The sequence below is a fragment of the Nycticebus coucang genome, chromosome 17 (genome assembly GCF_027406575.1).
Source record: "Nycticebus coucang isolate mNycCou1 chromosome 17, mNycCou1.pri, whole genome shotgun sequence".
NCBI classification, from domain to species: domain Eukaryota; kingdom Metazoa; phylum Chordata; class Mammalia; order Primates; family Lorisidae; genus Nycticebus; species Nycticebus coucang.
In genome coordinates, this window is record NC_069796.1 from 32,589,475 (window position 1) to 32,612,522 (window position 23,048).

At 38.7% G+C, this 23,048-nt stretch overlaps 1 protein-coding gene across 1 annotated transcript in view; it reads right to left on the reverse strand.

The window, feature by feature from the left end:
• CDKL3 (cyclin dependent kinase like 3) overlaps nucleotides 1-23,048 on the reverse strand; it is a 64,781-nt gene that overhangs the window by 29,424 nt on the left and 12,309 nt on the right. The window contains exons 3-4 of the mRNA XM_053566141.1: nucleotides 14,766-14,944; nucleotides 905-1,017 (exon numbers count right to left, since the gene is read on the reverse strand). Of these exons, the coding sequence (XP_053422116.1) occupies nucleotides 905-1,017; nucleotides 14,766-14,944 (292 nt within the window). The remainder of the gene's footprint in view (nucleotides 1-904; nucleotides 1,018-14,765; nucleotides 14,945-23,048) is intronic.

The following is a 23,048-nucleotide window of genomic DNA, read 5'->3' on the forward strand; positions in this document are numbered from 1 at the left end:
GATCACTTGAGCTAGTCTGATGCCATCTCACTCTAGCCTGGGCAACAGAGTGAGACTGTCTCCAAAGAAATACAAAAAATAATAATTAAATTCTTGGCCTGGCATGGTAGCTCATTCTTGGAAATCCTAGCACTCTGGAGTCCTAGGCAAGAGGATTGCTTGAGCTCAGAAGTTCGAGACCAGCCTGAGAAGAGCAAGACCCCATCTCTACTAAAAGTAGAAAAATTAGCTGGGTGTTGTGGCAGGCACCTATAGTTCCAGCTACCAAGGAGACTGAGGCAAGAAGATCGCTTGAGCCCAAGAGTTTGAGGTTGCTGTGAGCTATGATGTCATAGTGCTCTATCCAGGGCAACAGAGTGAGACTCTGTCCAAAAAAAAAAAAAAAAGAATTTTGTTGTTATTATTTGTAGAACAACAAAATTAAACTCCCATCAAAGACATTCTTGAGTAAGTTATTTAGCTATCTGGCTACTACTATGGTTTTAAAAAAGGAGAGTGGTTTCTGAGTACATAATTGATTGTCTATCTCCAAGTGTTGGGCTCTATTATTTAAAAGTGCTTGCTTACAGGTATAAATACTTGTAAAAGCCAACTTTTAAATAAACTGAAGTAAATTACTATTACACTATTTTTCTTAGTAACAACCATCAACATATGGCTTAGCTATTTGCATCCTAGGAAAGAAAATATTATTTGCAAAACCAGAAAATTTTCTGCCTTCTGTATCAGCCCAAAGCATCCATCTGCTGCTATCTATCAAAACAATATGCTTCCCTGTTCTTATATAGAAGAGCTAAATTTGAAAATCAAACAGAATTGATCTGTTTATTTTTTAGAATTGATCTATTTATTATTTAGCAACATTTATTTTAGATATTTAATAGAATATTTCAGTAATACCTACCTACTTTTAAAACAATTTTATGGAGTAAATCCAAATCAGAGCTGCTAGGAAGATAGGGATTTCCTGTGGCCATCTCGATGATCATACAGCCCAAAGCCCAAATATCCACAGGTCTGAAACATATCAGAATAAATCACTTACTTATGCAGAAATGCGTGTAACATCAAGGCCAAAGAAATAAGAATTATAAGTGTTATCATTTATAAATTTCCACTAAAGATATACATTAAATATTATCACACTTTACCAATACAATAACAATAAATACCACGTATTTAAGTTGTATCAGAAGTCACGTTGCAGTCAAGATAAAAAGTAATTCTAAAATTGTTTTTAAGCTCAGTGCCCATAGCTCAGTAGTTAGGGCGCTGGCCACGTACTCTGTGGCTGGTGGTTTCCAACCTGGTCCATGCCCGCTAAACAACAACAACAACAAAAAATAGCCAGGTGTTGTGCAGACTGTAGTCCCAGCTACTTGGGAGGCTGAGACAAGAGAATCACCTAAGCCCAAGAGCTAGAGGTTGCTGTGAGCTGTGACGCCACAGCACTCTACTGAGGGCAACAAAGTGAGACTCTGTATCTAAAAATAAATAAATAAATAAATAAATAAAATAAAATAAAATAAAATGTTTTCAGTATACATGTATACTTATACATGTATAAGAACATTACCACAAATGGCTTATGAATTAGAAGATTAAACACTAAAATATTTAAAAATAAAAATTTTAATTTCAAAAATTTTACCACTTACATGTCATTTATTTACCTTAATCCAGTAATCGAAATTTTTTTACACATAATTTGTTTTTTAAAAAATAGTTTCTGGCCAAACATGGTGGCTCAAACCTATTATCTCAGCACTTTGGGAGGCTGAGGCATTAGCCTCACTCGAGGCCAAGAGTTTGAGACTAGCCTGAACAACATGGTATGGTCTCATCTCTACAAAAAATAAAAAAATTAGCTGGGTGTGGTATACGCCTATAGTACCAGCTACTTAGGAGGCTTGGTGGAGGTTTGTTTGAACCCAGGAGTTTGAGGCTGCAGTGAACTATGATCATGCCACTAGACTTCAGCCTGGGTGACAGAACAAGACTTTACCTTTAAAAAAGAAAAAGAAAAAAACAGTTTCTATGGAAGAGACTTTTAAATACACGAAAAGACACTCAACCTCACATTTAGGAAAAATATAAATAAACACTAGGAGATCTATTTTTCTTTTTTTTTGGACACAGATCCTCACTTTGTCACCCTCAGTAGAGGGCTATGGCGTCATAGCTCACGGTAATGTCAAACTCTTGGGCATGAGCAATCCTCTTGCCTCAGCCTTCCAAATGGCTGGTACAATAGGCACCGGCCACAAACACCTGGCTATTTTTTAGAGACAGGCTCTCACTTTTGCTGAGGCTGGTCTTGAACTCTGAGCTTAAGCAATCCACCCGCCTTGGCCTCAAGATCTGTTTTTAACTGATCCAAATGATAAAGATCGTAACAATTGACTACTTTTATATTGGTGAGATTATGATGTACTGTTCTAGGAGTGTAAACTTAGACAACTTCTTTAGAAGGAAAATAGGTAAAAGGTACCAAAATTTAAACTGTACATACTCTTGACTATAAAACTTTATTCCTAGGAAATTTATCCAAATAAATACTCATAATGTCTAAAAAGATAAATCTTATGAGAATCTCATTATAGCGCTGTTTGTGGTGGATAAAGATTGGAAACAACTTAAACATCTAGAAGGAAAAGGCTAAGCAAATTTTTGCACAACCACACAATAGCCTATTATTCATGTGTTTAAAATGATAAGTCTACATGTGCTGAAATGGAATGATCTCTAAGTTACATATACAAGTGAAAAAAGCAAGACTCATGAAAAAAATCAAAGATCTAAATAAATGGAGAGATACTCCATGTTCATGGATGGGAAGCCTCAATAGTGTCAAACTTTATATAAAGATTCAATGCAATCCTAATTAAAATTCCTGTAAATTAAAAAATCATAATGTGAGGTAATGCATATGTTAATTAACCAGATTTTGTTATCCACAATGTATATATATACTTCAAAACATCATGTTGTACATGATAAATACACACAATTTTATTTATTTATTTTTTAGAGACAGAATCTCACTTTGTTGCCCTTGGTAGAGTGCCGTGGCATCACAGCTCACAGCAACCTCCAGCTCCTGGGCTTAGGCAATTCTCTTGCCTCAGCCTCCCAAGTAGCTGGGACTACAGGTGCCCGCCACAATGCAGTGGCTACTTTTTGTTGCAGTTTGGCCAGGGCCGGGTTTGAACCCACCACCCTTAGTATATAGGGCGAGCGCCCTATTCACTGAGCCACAGGCACCACCCCAATACACACAATTTTATCCGTCAATTTTTTAAATGCCAGGAAATTATTTTGTAGATATTGACAAATTGATTGTAGAGTTTATAAAGCAAAAGACCTAGAATAGCCAACACAATGTTGAAGAAGAGCAAAGTCAGAAGACTGACACTACCCACCTTCCAGATGGACCATGAAGCCACAATAAGACAGCATGACATTGCCAGGTGTGGTGGCTCACTCCTATAATTCTAGCACTCTGGGAGGCCAAGGTGTGTGCATTGCCTGAGCTTATGGGTTTGAGATCAGCCTGAGCAAGAGCAAGACCCCATCTCTAAAAAAAAGCCAGGCGTTGTGGCTGTAGTCTCAGCTATTTGGAAGGCTGAGGCAAGAGAATGATTTGAGCCCAAGAGTTTGAGGTTCCTGGGACCTATGACACCAGCACCCTACTGAGGGTGACAAAGTGAGACTCTGTCTCAAAAAAAAAAAAAAAAAAAAGACAGCATGATATTGGTGAAAGAATAAACAAATAGATCAAGGGAACAGAACAAAGAACCCAGAAATAGACTCACAAATATACTCAACTGATCTTTGGCAAAGGAGGAAAGGCAATTGAATAGAGAAAGGATAGTCTTTTCAACAAATGGTGCTTGAACAAGTGAGGATCCACAAGCAATAAATAAATAAAGTAAATATAGACATACACCTTATACCTTTCACAAAAATTAAATCAAAAAGAATGATAGGCCTAAAATATAAAATACAAAATTACAGAACTTCTGAACAATCACATAGGAGAAAATCTAGATGACGGCATCAAAAATATCCACAAAAGAAAAAAAGTGAAACTTTTTAAGCGAAACTTCATTACAATTAAAAATTTTTACTCTGTGAAAGATACTGCTAAGGCTTGGCGCCTGTAGCTCAGCGGCTAGGGACCAACCACATACACCAGAGATGGCAGGTTCAAACCTAGACCAGGCCTGCCAAACAACAATGACAACTACAACCAAAAAAATAGCTGGGCTTTGTGGCAGGCACCTGTAGTCCCAGCTACTGGGGAAGCTGAGGCAGGAGAATCGCTTAAGCCCAAGAGTTTGAGGTTGCTGTGAGCTGTGATGCTATAGCACTCTACTGAGGGCGACATAGCAAGACTGTCTCAAAAAAAAAAAAAAAAAAGAAAGAAAAGAAAAGAAAGATACTGTTGAAAGATAAAAAGTTAAGCCACAGACTGGGAGAAAATATTTGTAAATCACCTACCTCATAAAGGACTTGTATCCAAAATACAGAAAACCTCTTAAAACTCAACAATCAGAAAATAACCCAGTTTTAAAGCTGACAAATTGTATGAATAGACACTCACCAGAGAAGATGTACAGTTGGCAAATAGGCATATTAAAAGATGCTCAGGCTGGGCACGGTGGCTCACGCCTATAATCCTAGCAGTCTGGGAAGCCGAGGTGGGTGAATTGCTTGAGCTCAGGAGTTTGAGACCAGCCTGAGCAAAAGTGGCAGGGGCCTGTAGTCCCAGCTACTTGGGAGGCCAAGGCAGGAAGACTGGTTGAGCCCAAGAGTTTGAGATTGCCTTGAGCTATGACGCCACAGCACTCTGCCCAGGGCAACAGAGTGAGACTCTTTCTCCAAAAAAAAAAAAAAAAAATGTCTAATACCATATGTCATTAGAGAATTGCTAATTAAAATTACAATGAGATGCTAGTACACTACACACCTATTTGAAAAGCTAAAATACAAAACACAGACAACATCAAATGCTGGAAAGGATGTAGAGCAACAGAGACTGTCCCTGATTGCTAGTAGGAATGCTAAATTATATAGCCATTTTTGAGGATAGTCTGATAGCTTCCTACAGTCTTACCATATAAACCAGCAACTGTACTCTGTGGTATTTGAAATTTGGAGCTGAAATTTTAGTCCACACAAAAACTTGGAAGTAAATGTTTATAGCAGTTTGCTTCATAACTGCCAAAACATGGAAACAATCAACTTCAACAGTGGATAAACCAAAGGTGGTACATACATACAATGGAATATTATTTAGTGGTAAAAAAGAAAATTAGCTAGCTACAAAAAACATGCGGGGCTGGGTGAGGTTGCTCACGCCTGTAATCCCAACAATGCAGGAGGCTGAGACAGGAGGGTTGCTTGAGCTCAGGAGTTTGAGACTTGTCTGAGTGAGAGACCCTGACTCATTAAAAAGATGACAACCCCAGCTGGTGCCGACAATCCCAGTAGCTATATAATCCCAGCAGCTTCCAGAGGCTGAGGCAGCAGGAGGCCCATAGCACGAGTCTGAGGTTGCAGTGGGCTATGATGACTCTGCACTCTGCTCAGGGCATAGGGTGGGACTCTGTCTCAACAAAAAATAAAAGAAGGAACCCTAAATATATATTGGTAAGTCAAAGATGCCAATCCCAAAAACCTATACACTGTGTAATTGCAATTAAATGACATTCTGAAAAAGGCTAAAGTGGGCAGCGCCTGTGGCTCAGTCGGTAAGGTGCCGGCCCCATATACCGAGGGTGATGGGTTCAAACCCGGCCCCGGCTCAACTGCAACCAAAAAATAGCTGGGCGTTGTGGTGGGTGCCTGTAGTCCCAGCTACTCGGGAGGCTGAGGCAAGAGAATCGCTTGGGTCCAGGAGTTGGAGGTTGCTGTGAGCTGTGTGATGCCACGGCACTCTACTGAGGGCTATAAAGAGAGACTCTGTCTCTACAAAAAAAAAGGCTAAAGTATAGTCACAATAAAAAGATCAGTTGTTGCCAAGAGTTCAGGGAGAAGGAAGGAAGAATAAAAAAAGTAGAGCACATACAATTTTTAGGACCATAAAACTATTCTGTATGATACTGTAATGATAGATGTATATACCATATATCAAAACTCAGGAAGGACAACACAAAGAACAAACCCTAATGTAAACTATGGAATTTAGTTATTAATAATGTATCAATTTTGATTCATCAGTTGTAACAAAGGAACCACATTAATACAAAATGTGAGTAATGGCAAAGAGAGGGAAGGAGGGAGGGGGGTGGGGCTTTGGTGTGTGCCACACCTTTTGGGGGCAAGACAGGATTATAAGAGGGACTTTAACCAACAAATGCAATCAGTGTAACCTGGTTTCTTGTACCCTCAATGAATCCCCAACAATTAAAAAAAAAAAAAAAACCAAAATGTTAGTAATAGGTAAATGTGGGAGTGGAATGGAGGGGATATATGGAAACTCTTGCCCTTTCTGTTTGATTTTTCTTTTTCTTTTCTTTTTTTTGAGGCAGAGTCTGACTATGTCACCCTCAGTAGAGTGCTATGATGTCACAGCTCACAGCAACCTCAAACTCTTGCACTTAAGTTATTCTCTTGCCTCAGCCTCCCAAATAGCTGGGACTACAGGCACCTGCCACAACGCCCAGCTATTTTCTTGTTGCAGTTGTTATTGTTGTTTAGCAGGCCCAGGCCAGGCTTGAACCTGCCAGCCTCAGTGTATGTGGCTGGAGTCCTACTCACTGAGCTACAAGTGCCGAGTCCTCTCCTCCCCTCCCCTTCTTTCTCCTCTCCTCTTCAGACAGAGTCTTACTAGGTTGCCCTCGGTAGAGTGTCATGGAGTCATAGCTCACAGCAACCTCAAACTTTTTTTTTATTATTGTTGGGGATTCATTGAGGGCACAAAGAACCAGGTTACAATGATTGCATTTGTTAGGTAAAGTCCCTCTTATAATTGTAACCTCAAACTCTTGGGCTTAAGCGACTTGCCTCAGTTTCCCAAGTAGCTGGAACTACAGGTGCCTGCCACAAAGCCTGGCAATTTTTTTGTTGTAGTTGTCATTGTTGTTTAGCAGGCCCAGGCTGGGTTCGAACCCACCAGCCCTGGTATATGTGGCCAGTGCCCTAACCACTGAGTACCAGCACCAAGCTTCTGTTTGATTTTTCTATAAACCTAAAATTGTTCTGAAAATTAGTCTATTGATTTTTTTAAAAAGAGGAAGAAAGATTACCTGCTAGGTATAAAATGTGCTCCTGTTTATTTTTAAATGAAGGAGACAGAGCTGTGTACGTGTGTATTGCTAGATCATGACTTAAGAAATAAGAGTTGTCCAGGTATGGTGGCTCATGCCTGTAATTTTAGCACTTTGGGAGGCCACAGTGAGAGGATCACATGAGGCCAGGAGTTCTAGACCAGTTTGAGACCAGCCTGACCAATAGCGAGACCCCATCTCTCCAAAGACTAGAAAAAAAATTTAGCTGGTTATGGTGGCATGTGCTTGTAATCCCAGCCATTTGGGAGGCTGAGGCAGAAGGATCTGTAGAGCCTAGGGTTGAGGCTGCAGTGAGTTATGATGACATCTCTGCGCTTCAGGCTTTTTTGAGACTCTATCTCAAAAAAAAAGAAAAAAAGGTATTCTAACTAATAAATTAAAAAGAGATGATAAAATTAAAATGCCATCAGTTGCAAACCCCAATAAATCAACAGAACTAGCTACTAGGCATTAATGACTGCTAACTTCACAAGGAGAGACATTCAGACATTATGTGCCTCCTAATAAAAGAAAACAAGAGTCTGTATCTATAGTCTTGCCAAAAGAGTTGAATCTCAGACTAATCCAGCTTCTGGGTCCAGCCACCAATTTGCAGAAAATATAAAGGTCATATAAACATGTTGAACTCCTCTGAGTATACAATCAACAAAATTCCGAAGTGAGAAATTCACCAAAGCAGTTTGGATTCTTGAAGAGGTAAATTGTAGAAAAAGACAAGAATAGAAAAAGTTCCCCTATAGTTTAAAATAGACTTAAGAAACTTACCACATCTCAGGCATTGTGACAGGCGCCTGTGTTCCCAGCTACTCAGGAGGCTGAGGCAGGAGAATCGCCTAAGCCCAAGAGCTGGAGGTTGCTGTGAGCTGTGATGCCACAGCTCTCAACTGAGGGAGACAAAGTGAGACTCTATCTCTTTTTCTTTTATGAGACTCTATCTCTTAAAAAAAAAAAAAAAAAAGACAAGACTAGATTTTGTTTTCTTTTTCAGAGATGGGATCTCACTATGTGCCCAAGCTAGGCAGAATCATTGCTCACTATAGTTTCTAAATTTGGGGCTCCCATCTGCCTACTGAGTGGCTGGCACTATAGGTCCATGCCATCAGCCCCAGTTATTGTTTTTTGTTTGTTTGTTTGTTTTAAGACAGAGTCTATGTTGCCCTCAGTAGAGTGCTGTAGCATCACAGCTCACAACAACCTCCAACTCTTGGGCTTAAGTGATTCTCTTGCCTCAGCCTCCCAAGTAGCTGGGACTACAGGTGCCCGCCACAATGCCCAGCCATCTTTTGCTGCAGTTGTCATTATTGTTTAGCTGGCCCAGGCTGGGTTTGAACCCGCCAGCCCCTGTGGGCCCGGCTCCAGTTAAGTGTTTTTACAATAATAACAAGATTGGCCCAAAGAGATAGAGAGACTGTAAACCTTCAATTTGGCTAGTAGGAATGTAAAATGATACAAATGCTTTAGAAAACAGTCTGGCAGTTTATCAAAGATTAAATGCAAGAGCCACATTCCAGGTCCTAGGTATATATCCAAAATAAATCAAAACATGTATCTGCATAAGAACGGGTTCACGAATGTTTGTAGCAGCATTATTCATAATAGCAAAAAACTAGAAAAAAAACAAAATGTCACAACTGATGGATGGGTAAATAAAATGAAGTTTATCCATTCAGTGGAATATATTTAGCCATTAAAAGAAATAGGCCTTGACCTAACACTTGGCCTATTTCTTGGGAGGCCAAGATAGAACAATCAGTTGAGGCCAGGAGTTTGAGACCAGCTTCTGCCACATAGTGAGACTCTCCTTTCTTTACTCAAAAATAAATTAGCCAAGCATATTGACACATGCCTGTAGTCATAGCTACTCAGAAGGCTGAGGCAGGATGATTGCTTGAGCCTAGGAGTTCAAGGCTGCAGTGAGCTATAATCATACCACTGCATTCTAGCCTGAGCAACAGAGCAAGACCCTATCTCTAAAAAGAAGAAAAGAAAAGTCCTAATATATGTGAGTATATAGATGAACCTTGAAAACATAATGCTAAGTGAAAGAAGCTAGTCTCAAAGGACCATGTATTATATCATTCCATTTATATGAAATGTCCAGAATAGGTAAGTTCATAGAGAACAAAAGTAGGTGGGTGTTTGTCTAGGCCTAGAGGGTTTGGGAGGAAATAGGGAGAGATTTTCTGTATCTGTGTTTTGTTTTACAATAAAAATGTTTTTTAAAAAGACTCACTAGCAAATTTGTTTCAAACACAATGTGAAGTCTCCTGGAATCCAACCATACCACAAGTCAGACACCAAGTTTGACCATGTGGAATGTAAGAGATTATGCCTTTCCTTGAGGAAATTATCTTTTAGCAGGTTATTTTCTTAAAAAAGAACTAGATTTTAACAATAGAAAGCATGTTAAATATTAACAACATTTATAGAATATATTAGAGGGTTTAGAAGAAGATATAATTTGAGGACTAGGGAGTATATCAGAAAAGTTTAGGCTACATCATGAAAAGAGAATAAAACTGAGATATAGAGAACTCTTCTCCAGACTACATTATGACCAAAGGCAAAAAGAATTGCAGAAAAGAAGTTTGAGGACTTTGAACAAGAAAAGCTAACGTTTATTGAGCATTTCCTATACTATATTTTAATCATGCATAGAAACATTTAATCTTCACAATAAACCTATGAAGTGAGCCTATTGTGATTTCTATCTTACAGATAAATTATGATTTCCATCTTACAGATAAATTATGATTTCCATCTTACAGATACCTTTTCAACTGTACCTAGCACGGACTGTCTCATGAGAGATGAGAGAGTCCGTGGTAGGTACAATAGGAAGGTATCCTGGGGCATGGATTGTGCAGACCTCCTGGGGTAGAATCCTGGTTCTACTATTAACCAGTTATGTGACTTTAGGAAAATTACTTTATCTCTGTGGGTCAGTATTATTTAATGGGAATGATAACAGTCTCTCCTTCATCATAGAGTTGTTGGGAAGATAAAATGATTAAATGCATGTAAAGCATTTAGATTAGTTTCTGGCAGAAAGTATGTACTTGCTGATATTAGATATCATTACAATAAAAGAATACTTGTTTCTGGGAAAAACACATGAGAATTCTGTCCTCCGTTTCTATTGAATAAGGTATTAAATTATAAACCTTTGTCCCTTTAAGTTCCTCAAACTGATTATTATTTTAAGTTGCTGTTTCACATTAGTCTGAGACCATGCTATTTTTGAGGCTCCTAAAATACTACAATTTAAAAATTATTTGCCAGTCTTTGCTAAGAGAGTGCAATCTTTCCAGGAAATAGGAAACTTGGCAGTTTCTTTGCAGCATGTAGAAGCAGCTCTGCCAAGGCTGTGGCACAATTTAAAAGCACGGGTGTCCAACCTTTTGGCTTCTCCAGGCCACAATGGAATAAGAATTCTCTTGGGCTACACATTAAATACACAAACGTGAACAAAAGCTGATGAGAAAAATAAAAAAAGTCTATGCATAATTTTTGTGATACCCACCACCACAGATAAGCAAAAAAGTCCTCACATAATAATCCTAATTATGGGGCAGTTCCTGTGGCTCACTGGGTAGGGCGCTGGCCCCATACACGAGGGTGGCAGGTTCGAACCCAGCCCCAGCCAAACTACCAAAAAAAAAAAAAAAAAAAAAACCCGGGCATTGTGGCAGGTGCCTGTAGTCCAGCTTCTCAGGAGACTGAGGCAAGAGAATCACGTAAGCCCAGGAGTTGGAGGTTGCTGTAAGCTGTGACGCCATGGCACTCTACCAAGGGCAATAAAGTGAGACTCTAGCTCTAAAAAAAAAAAAAATCCTAATTATGCAGTGGTCCATTCAGAGAGTCTTCTATAATCATCAAGCAGGTCCCAAGTTTGCAATCACTAATATAGAAAATGTATACATTTAAAAAATAAAACATCTTTGGGTTTTTTAAAAGTATTTTTATTGTAAAAGTAAAAGAAAAGTGAGCAACAAGGCCAGGAGCGGTAGCTCATGCCTGTAATCCTAGCATTCTGGGAGGCTGAGTCTGGTGGATCACCTGAGGTCAGGAATTCAAGAATAGCCTGAGCAAGAGTGAGACCCTGTCTCCACTAAAAACAGAAAAATTAGCCAGATGTTGTAGCAGGCACTTACAGTCCCAGCTTCTGGAGGTTGCTGTGAACTACGACACCACAGCACTCTAGCCAGGGCAACAGAATGACACTCTGTCCCAAAAAAAAAGATACAGAGAGAGAAAGAGAGAGGAAGGAAGGCCTTAAGGGAGGGAGGGATTAGTGGAATATCTGACATTGTATTTGAGAAAGTAATGCATCTATATCTGGTTTGATGGAAGTATTTCAGTTCTCAGCGAGTTCTCAAAGTGCTCATCAGGTATTTTGGTTCTAATTTTACTCTTAATGTGCACAAATGTAGGTGCTACTAAAAAGCAATGACATGAATAAGGCATGATTGTGAAAAGAGATATTTGTCTCTGGAAAGACAGAACCTACAGAAGTCCAGTAAAGAGATATGATCCATTTTTTTCTTTAAGTTGAATGCCAGATTGCAGCTCTATGCATTCCATTTGAAAATTGGCAGGTAACATATTTATGTCAACTGAAAGTGGAGTCTCCAGGCGGCGTCTGTGGCTCAGTGGATAGGGTGCCAGCCCCATATACTGAGGGTGGCGGGTTCAAACCTGGCCCTGGCCAAACTGCAACAAAAAAATGGCTGGGCATTGTGGCAGGCGCCTGTAGTCCCAGCTACTTGGGAGGCTTAGATAAGAGAATCGCCTAAGCCCAAGAGTTGAAGGTTGCTGTGAGCTGTGTGACACCACGGCACTCTACCGAGGGCGATAAAGGAAAACTCTGCCTCTACAAAAAAAAAAAAAAAAATGGAGTCTCAAATGCACCAAGTATTGAGTATTTTCCCAGAAATCTTGAAATCTGTTTTCAATTTCTTGTATCAAATCAGAAAACAAGGCTGCATATTTTCACTGTTCACTGTGGTTAGCCAACATGTCAAAATGCATAAAATTATTTGCCTTAATTTGAGCTTGTCATAATTTCAGTTTCAGTTGGAATGCTGTCATGGTTTAAAACATTGTATTGAGAAGGTGGTTGTCATCTTGAAGACACATGTTTAACTCATTTAAATGAGTGGTTAAATCCACTAAAACTGCTAAATCTGTAAGCCAGTCTTCATCATCAAGTTGTGGCACACATTTGATTTGTGATACCATAAATGACTTGATAACATGTTGCAAATCATAAAATCTTTTTAACGTCTGGCCTTGACTTAAGCCATCGTATTTCTGAAAAGAAAATGATGTTGCCATTTTCAGCATTAATACTTTCTAGAATTGGTGATAATTCAATCCCTTTTCCCTTATGAAATTCACAGTCTTGATTTACATGATGTTATCCATTTTTAAAGCTTTGCACGTGAATTTTCTTGATGTACTAAGCAGTGATATTTCATTAAATGTGAGATTTGGGGAGCAATTGCATCATCTTCCATTAATTTTATAGGTCCCTCTCTTTTACCTACCATTGCTGGAGTACCATCAGTAACTGTACCAGATATGTTGATAATGGACAAAGAAAATGGCATTAACATATTTTTTTACTACTTTGAACAAATCACTTGATTTAGATGAGTTTTCTAAAGGCACTAAAGAAGCCATTTCTTCAGTGACATTATATTTGTCAATACCTCTGATAAAAGTGGCAAGTTGAGCTGTATTTGTAGCATCAGTGCTGTCACCCATAACCAAAGCAAACAATTGAAAATTAGCAGCTTTACTCTCCAAACTTCTATCAATAGACTTTCCAATTTCTTCAATTCACCTGGCTATAGGCTGGTGAGACAAACTGATTTTAGAAAGATCCACCTTTTTCTCAGGGCAAATTATATCTGCAATGCTTTCCATGCATTGCTTAATAAATTCACCATAGTAAATCATTTTGATTTTTTTGCTATTACAAATCTGAGTTCTAACTTCTTAAAAAAAAATCTGTTGAGCAGACTTTTTTCAGTTCTGTTGTTTTGTCCTTATGACACAATCCTTTATACTCATCAAATTTGACCGCATGTTTTTGCCTATAACGCTTTTTCAAATTATAGTCTTTGAAAACTTGCACAAATTCCCTACAAATTAAGCAGAGAACGTTACTATTTGCTTCAACCAAAGAGTAGTTATCTACCCACTTTTCATTGAACAATCTTCCTTCATTTCTAATTTTTCTTTTTTAGGGTTCTGTTTTCTTTTGAGATATTGTAGAAACCATGCTGGGATTAAAAATAATAATAGATAAGGGACTATATTTACTCTTACTATGAAAATTAATTGACAGGAAATAGCAAGGTTTGGGCCCTTCCCCATCTTGGCTGCTGATGCAGAGTGAGGCAGAGGGCCAATTGTAAAGCACCGCAGGCAACGTGTGAAGTACCATCAAGGTGAAATACCTTAATAATCAAATAAGAATGCCTACCTGACTTCTAAGTAACATTAAATGCCATTGTTGCAATGGTAGGTTGAAATATTTTTTTTCTTTTGGACACAGTCTCACTCTGTTGCCCTGGGGTTGGGGTGCTATGGCATCATAGCTCACAGCAACCTCAAACTCTTGGGGTCAAGTGATTCTCTTGCCTCAGCCTCCAGAGTAGCCGGGATTGCAGGCACCTGCAACAACTACCCAGCTATTTTTTTTTAGAGAGAGGATCTCGCTCTCAGGCTGGCTTTGAACTCCAGAGCTCAAGGAATCTGCTTGCCTTGGCCTACCAGAGTGCTAGGATTACAGGCGTGAGCCACCATGCCTGGCCTGAAATATTATTGATAATTGCTGCCTCGCCAAGTCCCCACAAGCACATGTAATATCTGATGGTGTCAATTCAACTGTCCACCCTTGGAAGATAACACACTGGAAGCTGCACATCTCCATAGAACTGAAGTCATGCATGTGTACAAATATCAAGAGCATATGTATGTTTATTTTGCATGATATTCTGACATGACATTATCATCTATGAAGTTCAGGCTCAAGAACCGCACTATCAAAAAAAAAAAAAAAAAGAACCGCACAATCAAGTTCCACTAAAAAAATTTCATGATGTTTTAATTATTTTGTGTTGGGCTGCATTCATAGCCATCCTAAGCTGCATGTGGCCAATGGGCTGCAGGTTGGACACCCTTGTCTTAAAGCAATTGTGGATACAACCTTAGGGATGTCTACATAGGTTTCTTGGGGCTGAGGCCAGTCAATTCATGAGGACTGAATGAGCATAGCATCAGCAGTAAGTGGCATTGTAAGTGCCTATAGGTTTTTTCTCGTTACCTTTAGACATATCCCTCTTCTTAGCCCCAACTCAGACGCAGAGGACAGAAAATGTCAAGAGTAGGGATGGCAAATATGCCAAGGGAAAAAAGAGATGCTTAGGAAAGGCCAAGCAGGATCCCAAATATACATACTTTCCATAAGAAGTATCTTTTAATACTAATTCTGGAGCTCTATACCAGCGTGTGGCCACATAGTCCGTATAAATGTCCCCTGGAGCTGCTAGTGTTCGTGCAAAACCAAAATCACAGAGCTTTGTAATTCCTGACTGGGATACTAAAATATTCTCAGGTTTTATATCTCGATGAATAATCTAAAAAACAAACAGAATATGAAATATATTAAAATGAGACTTTATGAGAATCTCTCAAAAATTATACAGAGAAAATCTTACTAATTAGGATAGTGAAGTTATTTCCTTACCACATGCAAAGGGTCAACTACACAATACATACATATGCTTTCAATTTTTGCTCCATTCATCACCTCAAAATGCAATGAAGCCAAGAAAATAGACATAATACTGAAAAGGCAAATCACATTCCTATAAGGAAAATCAAAAGAACTTAGTGAAAGAAATGAAACTTTCCTTTAACCCTATGTCCCACTCCAATTACTGCCCTTTCTCTCAGATCCTTCACAACAAAACCACTGGAAGACATTGTTTGTACTCAGTCTTCACTTTCTGACCACTCAGTCACAGTAGATAACACCATCTCATCTTCTGCTTCAACACTGCATTAAACTTCACTAGCCAAAGTCATCTACATTTTTGCTACATTAATAGACACTTTTCAATCCATATCTTCCTTGAGTTCTTAGTATAAAAAAATTGCTAACTACTTCTCCATTCCTAGTTTCTAGAACTTAAAATTCTCCTTCCATCTCCATGGCAGGTCTTTTTTCTCTGTGCTTTAAATGCAGGGTTCTGGTTTTAGGCTTTTCCTTCATACATTGTTTTCTGGTCAACTCATTTACTCTGTTTTTGGACCACTTTCGTCATTTGGTTACAGGGACAACATATTACCTTAGGCTTCTTCCCACCTATTGGCTGCTCCATCTCAATATCTACTCTTTTGTTTTAATTATTATTTTTTAACATTTTATTTATTTTAATTGATAAATTAAAATTGTATATATTTACTATGGACATGTTTTGAAATATCTAGGTATATATTGTGGAATGGCTAAATCAAGACAATTAACATATGTATTACCTTACATATTTTTTTTGTAAAAACACTTAAAATCTATTCTCTTAGCAATTTTCAAGATTAAAATACATTGTTATTGGCCAAGCATGGTGGTTCACACCTGTAATCCTTGCTCTCTGGAAAGCCAAGGCAAGTGGATTGCCTGAACTCAGGAATTCTAGATCAGACTGAGCAAAGAGCAAGACCCTAACTCTAAAAAATAGCTGGGTGTTATGGCAGGCAACTATAGTCCCAGTTACTCTGGAGGCTGAGGCAGGAGGATAAATTGAGCCTAAGTTTGAGGTTGCTGTGAGCTATGATGCCACAACACTCTACCCAAGGTGACAAAGTGAGACTGTCTCAAAAAAACCAACATATTAACTATAGTTACCATTTCATACAATGGATTTTTTTCTTTCTTTTTTTTTTTTTGAGACAAAGTCTCACCATGTTGCCCTCAATAGAGTGCTGTGGCGAATAGAGTGCTGTGGCGTCATAGCTCACAGCAATCTCAAACTCTTTGAGTTAAGCGATTCTCCTGTCTCAGCCTCCCAAGCAGCTGGGACTACAGGTACCCGCCACAATGCCTGGCCATTTTTTGTTGCAGTTGTCATTGTTGTTTACTGGCCCAGGCCAGGTTCAAACCCTCCAGGCTTGGGGTATGTCGCCAGTGCCATAATCAGTGGCGACATACCAGTGTCTATTAATGTGCTATGGGTGCCAAGCCTATACAATGGATTTCTTGGTCTCCTTTTTTTTTTTTTTTTTTTTTTTTGAGACAGAGCCTCAAGCTGTTGCCCTGGGTAGAGTACAATGGATTTCCTAAGCTTATTCTTAGCTATCTGAAATTTCATATCCATTAACCAGTATCTCCCCAATCCCTGGTAACCACTATAATCTGTACTTACGAGTTCAATGTTTATACATTCCATATATTAGTGAAATCATGCCATATTTATCCTCCTGTGCCTGACATACTTTACTTAACATAATGTCTTCTGGATTCATCCAGGTTATCACAAATAACAGGATTTTCTTCTTTTTATGGCTGTATAGTATCCCATTGTGTATATACCACATTTTTGGGTGGAGGTGGTGGCCTCTGGGAGGCCAAGGTGAGTGGATCCCTTGAGCTCAGGGGTTCAAGACCAGCCTGAGCAAAGCAAGACCCAGTCCCTACTAAAATAGAAAAACCAGCTGGGCATTGTGGTAGGCACCTGTAGTTCCAGCTATTCAGGAGGCTAAGGCAAGAGGATCTCTAGAGCCCAAAAGTTTGAGTTTGCTATGAGGTATGATATCATGACACTCTACCCAGGGCCACAATGAGACTCTATCTCAAAAAAAAACCAAAAAACACACCAGATTACCTTTATTTATTCATCCTTGATATACACTTAGGTTGATTCTATACCTTAGCTATTGTAAATAATGCTGCAGTGAACATGGGAGCACAGATATTTCTTTGACATACTGATTTCATTTCCTTTGGATATATATCCAGTGGTAGAATGCTAGATGATATGGTAGTTCTTTTTTCAATTCTTTTTTTTTTTTTTTTTGTTGAGACAGAATCTCACTTTATCACCCTCGGTAGAGTGCCGTGGCATCACACAGCTCACAGCAACCTCCAATTCCTGGGCTTAGGCGATTCTCTTGCCTCAGCCTCCCAAGTAGCTGGGACTACAGGTGCCTGCCACAACACCCAGCTATTTTTTTGTTGCAGTTTAGCTGGGGGCTGGGTTTGAACCCACCACCCTTGGTATATGGGGCTGGTGCCCTACTCGCTGAGCCACAGGCGACGCCCCTATTTTCAATTTTTTGAAGAACCTCCATACTATTTTCTATAATGGCTGTATTAATTTATATTCCCACAAACAGTATGCAAAGGTTTCCTTTCCTCTAGATCCTCTCCAAAATTTATCTTTCACCTTTATTTTACTTATTTAGTTTTGAGACAGAGTTTGACTATGTTGCCCTCGGTAGAGTGCCTTGGTGTCACAGCTCACAGCAACCTCAAACTCTTGGGCTTAAATGATTTTCTTGCCTCAGCCTCCCAAGTAGCTGGGACTATAGGCACTGGCCAAAGTGTCCAGCTATTTTTTGTTGTTGTTGTCATTGTTGTTTGGCAGGCCCAGGCTGGGCTTGAACCTGTCAGCCTCAGTGTGTGTGGCCAGCACCCTAACTGCTGAGCTATGGGTGCAGAGCCTATCTTTCACCTTTTTTTTTTTTAATAATTTTAAATCATAGCTGTGTACATTAGTGCAATCAAGGGGTACAATGTGCTGGTTTCATGACAATCTGAAATATTCTCATCAAACTGTTCAACATAGCCTTCATGGCATTTTCTTAGTTATTGTATGTAGACATTTGTATTCTGCATTTAGTAAGTTTCTCCTGTACCCATTCTAAGATGCACCGTAGGTGTGGCCCCACCCAGTACCCTCCCTCCACTCTAACCTCCCTCCTCCCTTCCCCTTCCTTGGCCCTTTCCCCATAGTCTTGTGCTATAGTTGGGTTATAGCCTTCATGTGAAAGCTATAAATTAGCTTTATAGTAGGGCTGAGTACATTGGATACTTTTTCTTCCATTCCTGAGATACTTTGCTAAGAAGAATATGTTCCAGCTCCATCCATGTAAACATGAAAGAGGTTAAGTCTCCATCTTTCTTTAAGGCTGCATAATATTCCATGGTATACATGTACCACAATTTGCTAGTCCATTCGTGGGTCGATGGGCACTTGGGCTTCTTCCATGACTTAGCAATTATGAATTGGGCTGCAATAAACATTCTGGTACAGATGTCTTTGTTATGTTGTGATTTTTGGTCTTCTGGGTATAAACCTATTAAAGGAATTATAGGATTGAATGGCAGGTCTATTTTTAGGTCTCTAAGTATTCTCCAAACATCCTTCCAGAAGGAACGTATTATTGTGCATTCCCACTAGCAGTGTAGAAGTGTGCCCTTTTCTCCACATCCATGCCAACATCTCTGGTTTTGGGATTTTGTTATGTGGGTACTCTTACTGGGGTTAGGTGATATCTCAAAGTAGTTTTGATTTGCATTTCTCTGATGATTAAGGATGATGAGCTTTTTTTCATGTGTTTGTAGATCGTGCATCTGTCTTCTTTAGAGAAGTTTCTCTTCAAGTCCCTTGCCAACCCTGAGATGGGATCACTTGTTCTTTTCTTGCTAATACGTTTGAGTTTTCTGTGGATTCTGGTTATTAGACCTTTATCGGAGATATAACCTGCAAATATTTTCTCCCATTTTGAGGGCTGTCTGCTTGCTTTATTTACTATGTTCTTGGCCGTGCAGAAGCTTTTTAGTTTGATCAGGTCTCAGCAGTGTATTTTTGATACTGCTTCAATTGCCTGGGGAGTCCTCCTCAGAAGATGTTCACCCAGGCCGATTCCTTCAAGAGTTTTCCCTGCACTTTCTTCAAGTATTTTTATAGTTTCATGTCTTAAGTTTAAATCTTTTATCCAGTGAGAGTCTATCTTAGTTAATGGTGAAAGGTGTGGCTCCAGTTTCAATCTTCTACAGGTTGCCAGCCAGTTCACCCAGCACCATTTGTTAAATATGGAGTTTTCCCCACTAAATGTTTTTAATTGGCTTGTCAAAGATCCAATAACGGTTAAGTAGCTGGATTCATCTCTTGGTTCTCTATTCTGTTCCAGACATCTACTTCTCTGTTTTTGTGCCAGGACTATGCTGTTTTGATCACTATCGATTTATAGTAGTCTCAGGTCTGGTAGTGTGATTCCTCCTGCTTTGTTTTTATTGCTGTTTTATATGTTTTGGCTATTCAAGTTTTTTTCTGATTCCACATAAAACGAAGTATTATTTTTTCAACATCTTTAAAGTATGACAATGGAGCTTTAATAGGAATTGCGTTAAAATGATATATTGCTTTGGGTAGTATAGATATTTTAACAATGTTGATTCTTCCCAGCCATGAGCATGGTATGTTTTTCCATTTGTTAACATCTTCAGCTATTTCTTTTCTTAAAGTTTCATAGTTCTCTTTGTAGAGATCTTTCACGTCCTTTGTTAGGTATACTCCCAAATATTTCATCTTTTTTGGCACTACTATGAAAGGAATAGAGTCCTTGACTATTTTTTCGGCTTGGTTATTTTTGGTATATATAAAGGCTACAGATTTATGGGTGTTGATTTTGTAGCCTGAGACATTGCTGTATTCCTTGATCACTTCTAAAAGTTTTGTAGTAGAATCCCTAGTGTTTTCCAGATATACAATCATATCATCTGTGAAGAGTGAAAGTTTGATCTCTTCTGACCCTATGTGGATACCCTTGATCGCCTTTTCTTCCCTAATTGCAATGGCTAAAACTTCCATTACAATCTTAAAGAGCAATGGAGACAATGGGCAACCTTGCCTGGTTCCTAATCTAAGTGGAAATGATTTCAATTTAACTCTATTCAATACGATATTGGCTGTGGGTTTGCTGTAGATGGCCTCTATTAGTTTAAGAAATGTCCCTTCTATACCAATTTCTGAAGTGTTCTGATCATGAAGGGATGCTGGATATTATCAAAAGCTTTTTCTGCATCAATTGAAAGAATCATATGGTCCTTATTTTTTAGTTTGTTTATGTGCTGAATTACATTTATAGATTTACATATATTAAACCAGACTTGAGACCCTGGGTTAAATCCCACTTGGTCGTGGTGTATAATTTTTTTGATGTGTTGTTGGATTCTGTTTGTTAGGATCTTATTGAGTATTTTAGCATCAATATTCATTAGTGATATTGGTCTATAATTTTCTTTTCTTGTTGGGTCTTTCCCTGGTTTGGGGATCAAGGTGATGTTTGCTTCATAGAATGTGCTGGGTAATATTCCTTCTTTTTCTATATTTTGGAAGAGGTTTAGTAGTATAGGTACTAGTTCTTCTTTAAATGTTTGGTAGAATTCTGAAGTAAAGCCATCTGGTCCTGGGCTTTTCTTTTTAGGGAGGTTTTGTATAGTTGATGCTATTTCAGAACTTGATATAGGCCTGTTCAACATTTCCACTTCTTCCTGGCTAAGTCTTGGTAGGTGGCATACTTCCAGGTGTTGGTCGATTTCTTTCAGATTTTCATATTTCTGAGAGTAGAGTTTCTTGTAGTATTCACTAAGGATTTTTTGAATTTCTGAGGTGTCTGTTGTTATTTCATTGTTACCATTTCTGATTGATGAAATTAGAGATTTTACTCTTTTTTTCCTGGTTAGGTTGGCCAAAGGTTTATCTATTTTATTGATCTTTTCAAAAAACCAACTTTTGGATTTATTGACCTGTTGTATAATTCTTTTGTTTTCAATTTCATTTAATTCTGCTCTGATTTTGGTTATTTCTTTTCTTCTGCAAGGTTTAGGTTTGGAGTGTTCTTCCTTCTCCAGTTGCTTGAGATGTCCCATTAAGTTATTAACTTCCTCTCTTTCCGTTTTCTTGAGGAAGGCTTGCAGTGCTATAAATTTCTCTCTTAGGACTGCCTCTGCAGTATCCCAGAGGTTCTGATAATTCATGTCTTGATTGTTGTTTTGTTCCAAAAATTTGGTGATTTCCTTCTTAATCTCATCTATAACCCATCTATCCTTCAGCATAAGGTTGTTTAGCTTCCATGTTTTTGTATGGGTACGCAGGTTCCTGTTGTTATTGAGTTCAACTTTTATTCCATGAAGGTCTGAGAAGATGCAAGGAATAATTTCTATTTTTTTATTTTATTTTTTCTTTGTTTTTGGTTTTTGGCCGGGGCTGGGTTTGAACCCGCCACCTCCGGCATATGGGACAGGCGCCCTACTAATTGAGCCACAGGCGCCGCCCAATTTCTATTTTTTTTTAATTTGCTGAGGTTAGATTTGTGGCCTAGGATGTGGTCAATTTTGGAGTATGTTCCGTGGGCTGATGAGAAGAATGTGTATTCAGTTTTGTTGGGATGAAATGTTCTGCAGATACCTGTTAAGTCCAGATGTTGAATGGTTAAGTTTAAATGTAAGATTTCTTTGCTTAGCTTATTTTGGAGGATCTATCCAGCACTGCTAAAGAGGTGTTAAAATCTCCAACTACTATGCAACTGGAGGAAATCAAGTTACTCATGTCTGTTAGAGTTTCTCTTATAAATTGAGGTGCGTTTTGGTTGGGTGCATAAATATTAATAATTGAGATCTCATCATATTATTACCTTTAACAAATATGAAGTGTCCATCCTTAATCTTCCTTATTTCGGTTGGTTTAAAACCTTTTGCATCTGCGAATAGGATAGCAATGCCTGCTTTTTTCTGCTTTCCATTTGCCTGGAGTATAGATGACCATCCCTTCACCTTGAGTCTATATTTGTCTTTTAATGTAAGATGTGATTCTTGTATGCAGCAGATATCTGGCTTGAGTTTTTGTATCCAGTCAGCCAACCTGTGCCTCTTTAGAGGACAATTTAAACCATTCACATTAGTTGAGACTATTGATAAGCCTTTTGAGAGTCCGGTGGACTTTTTTAATCCTTTTGTGACTGTGTAAGTTGAAATTTGATCAGAATTTTCTGGGTGGCTTTACTTTTGTGGTGGAGGATTATGCTGGTCTTTATGGAGGATAGGTCTGAGAATATCCTGGAGAACTGGTTTAGTTATGGCAAATTTCTTCAACATGTGAATGTCATTGAAGTATTTAATTTCTCTGTCATAAATGAAACTCAGTTTAGCTGGGTACAGGATCCTGGGTTGAAAGTTATTTTGTTTTAGGAGATTAAAAGTTGATGACCATCCTCTTCTAGCTTGAAAGGTTTCAGCAGAGAGATCTGCAGTTATTCTAATATTCTTGCCCTTGTAGGTGATGGTTATCTTTCATCTGGCTGCTTTCAGAATTTTCTCCTTCATATTAACTTTAGTGAAATTGATTATGACGTGTCTGGGGGATGTCTTATTTGGGTTGAGTCATGCTGGAGTTCTGAAACTGTCTGCTGTCTGAATTTCAGAATCTCTTGGCATGTCTGGAAAGTTCTCCTTTATAATCTCATGGGGAAGAGACTCTGTGCCTTGTGAAGTCACTTCATCGCTTTTGGGGATCCCTATAAGACGAATATTGATTTTCTTCAAATTGTCCCAGAGCTCTCTGAGAGAGTGATCTGTTTTTGCTCTCCATTTCTCTTCCTCTGAGAGTTTGGGAGCATTCAAAAGCTTTGTCATCAATGTCAGAAATCCTTTCTTCTGCTTGCTCCATTCTGTTACTG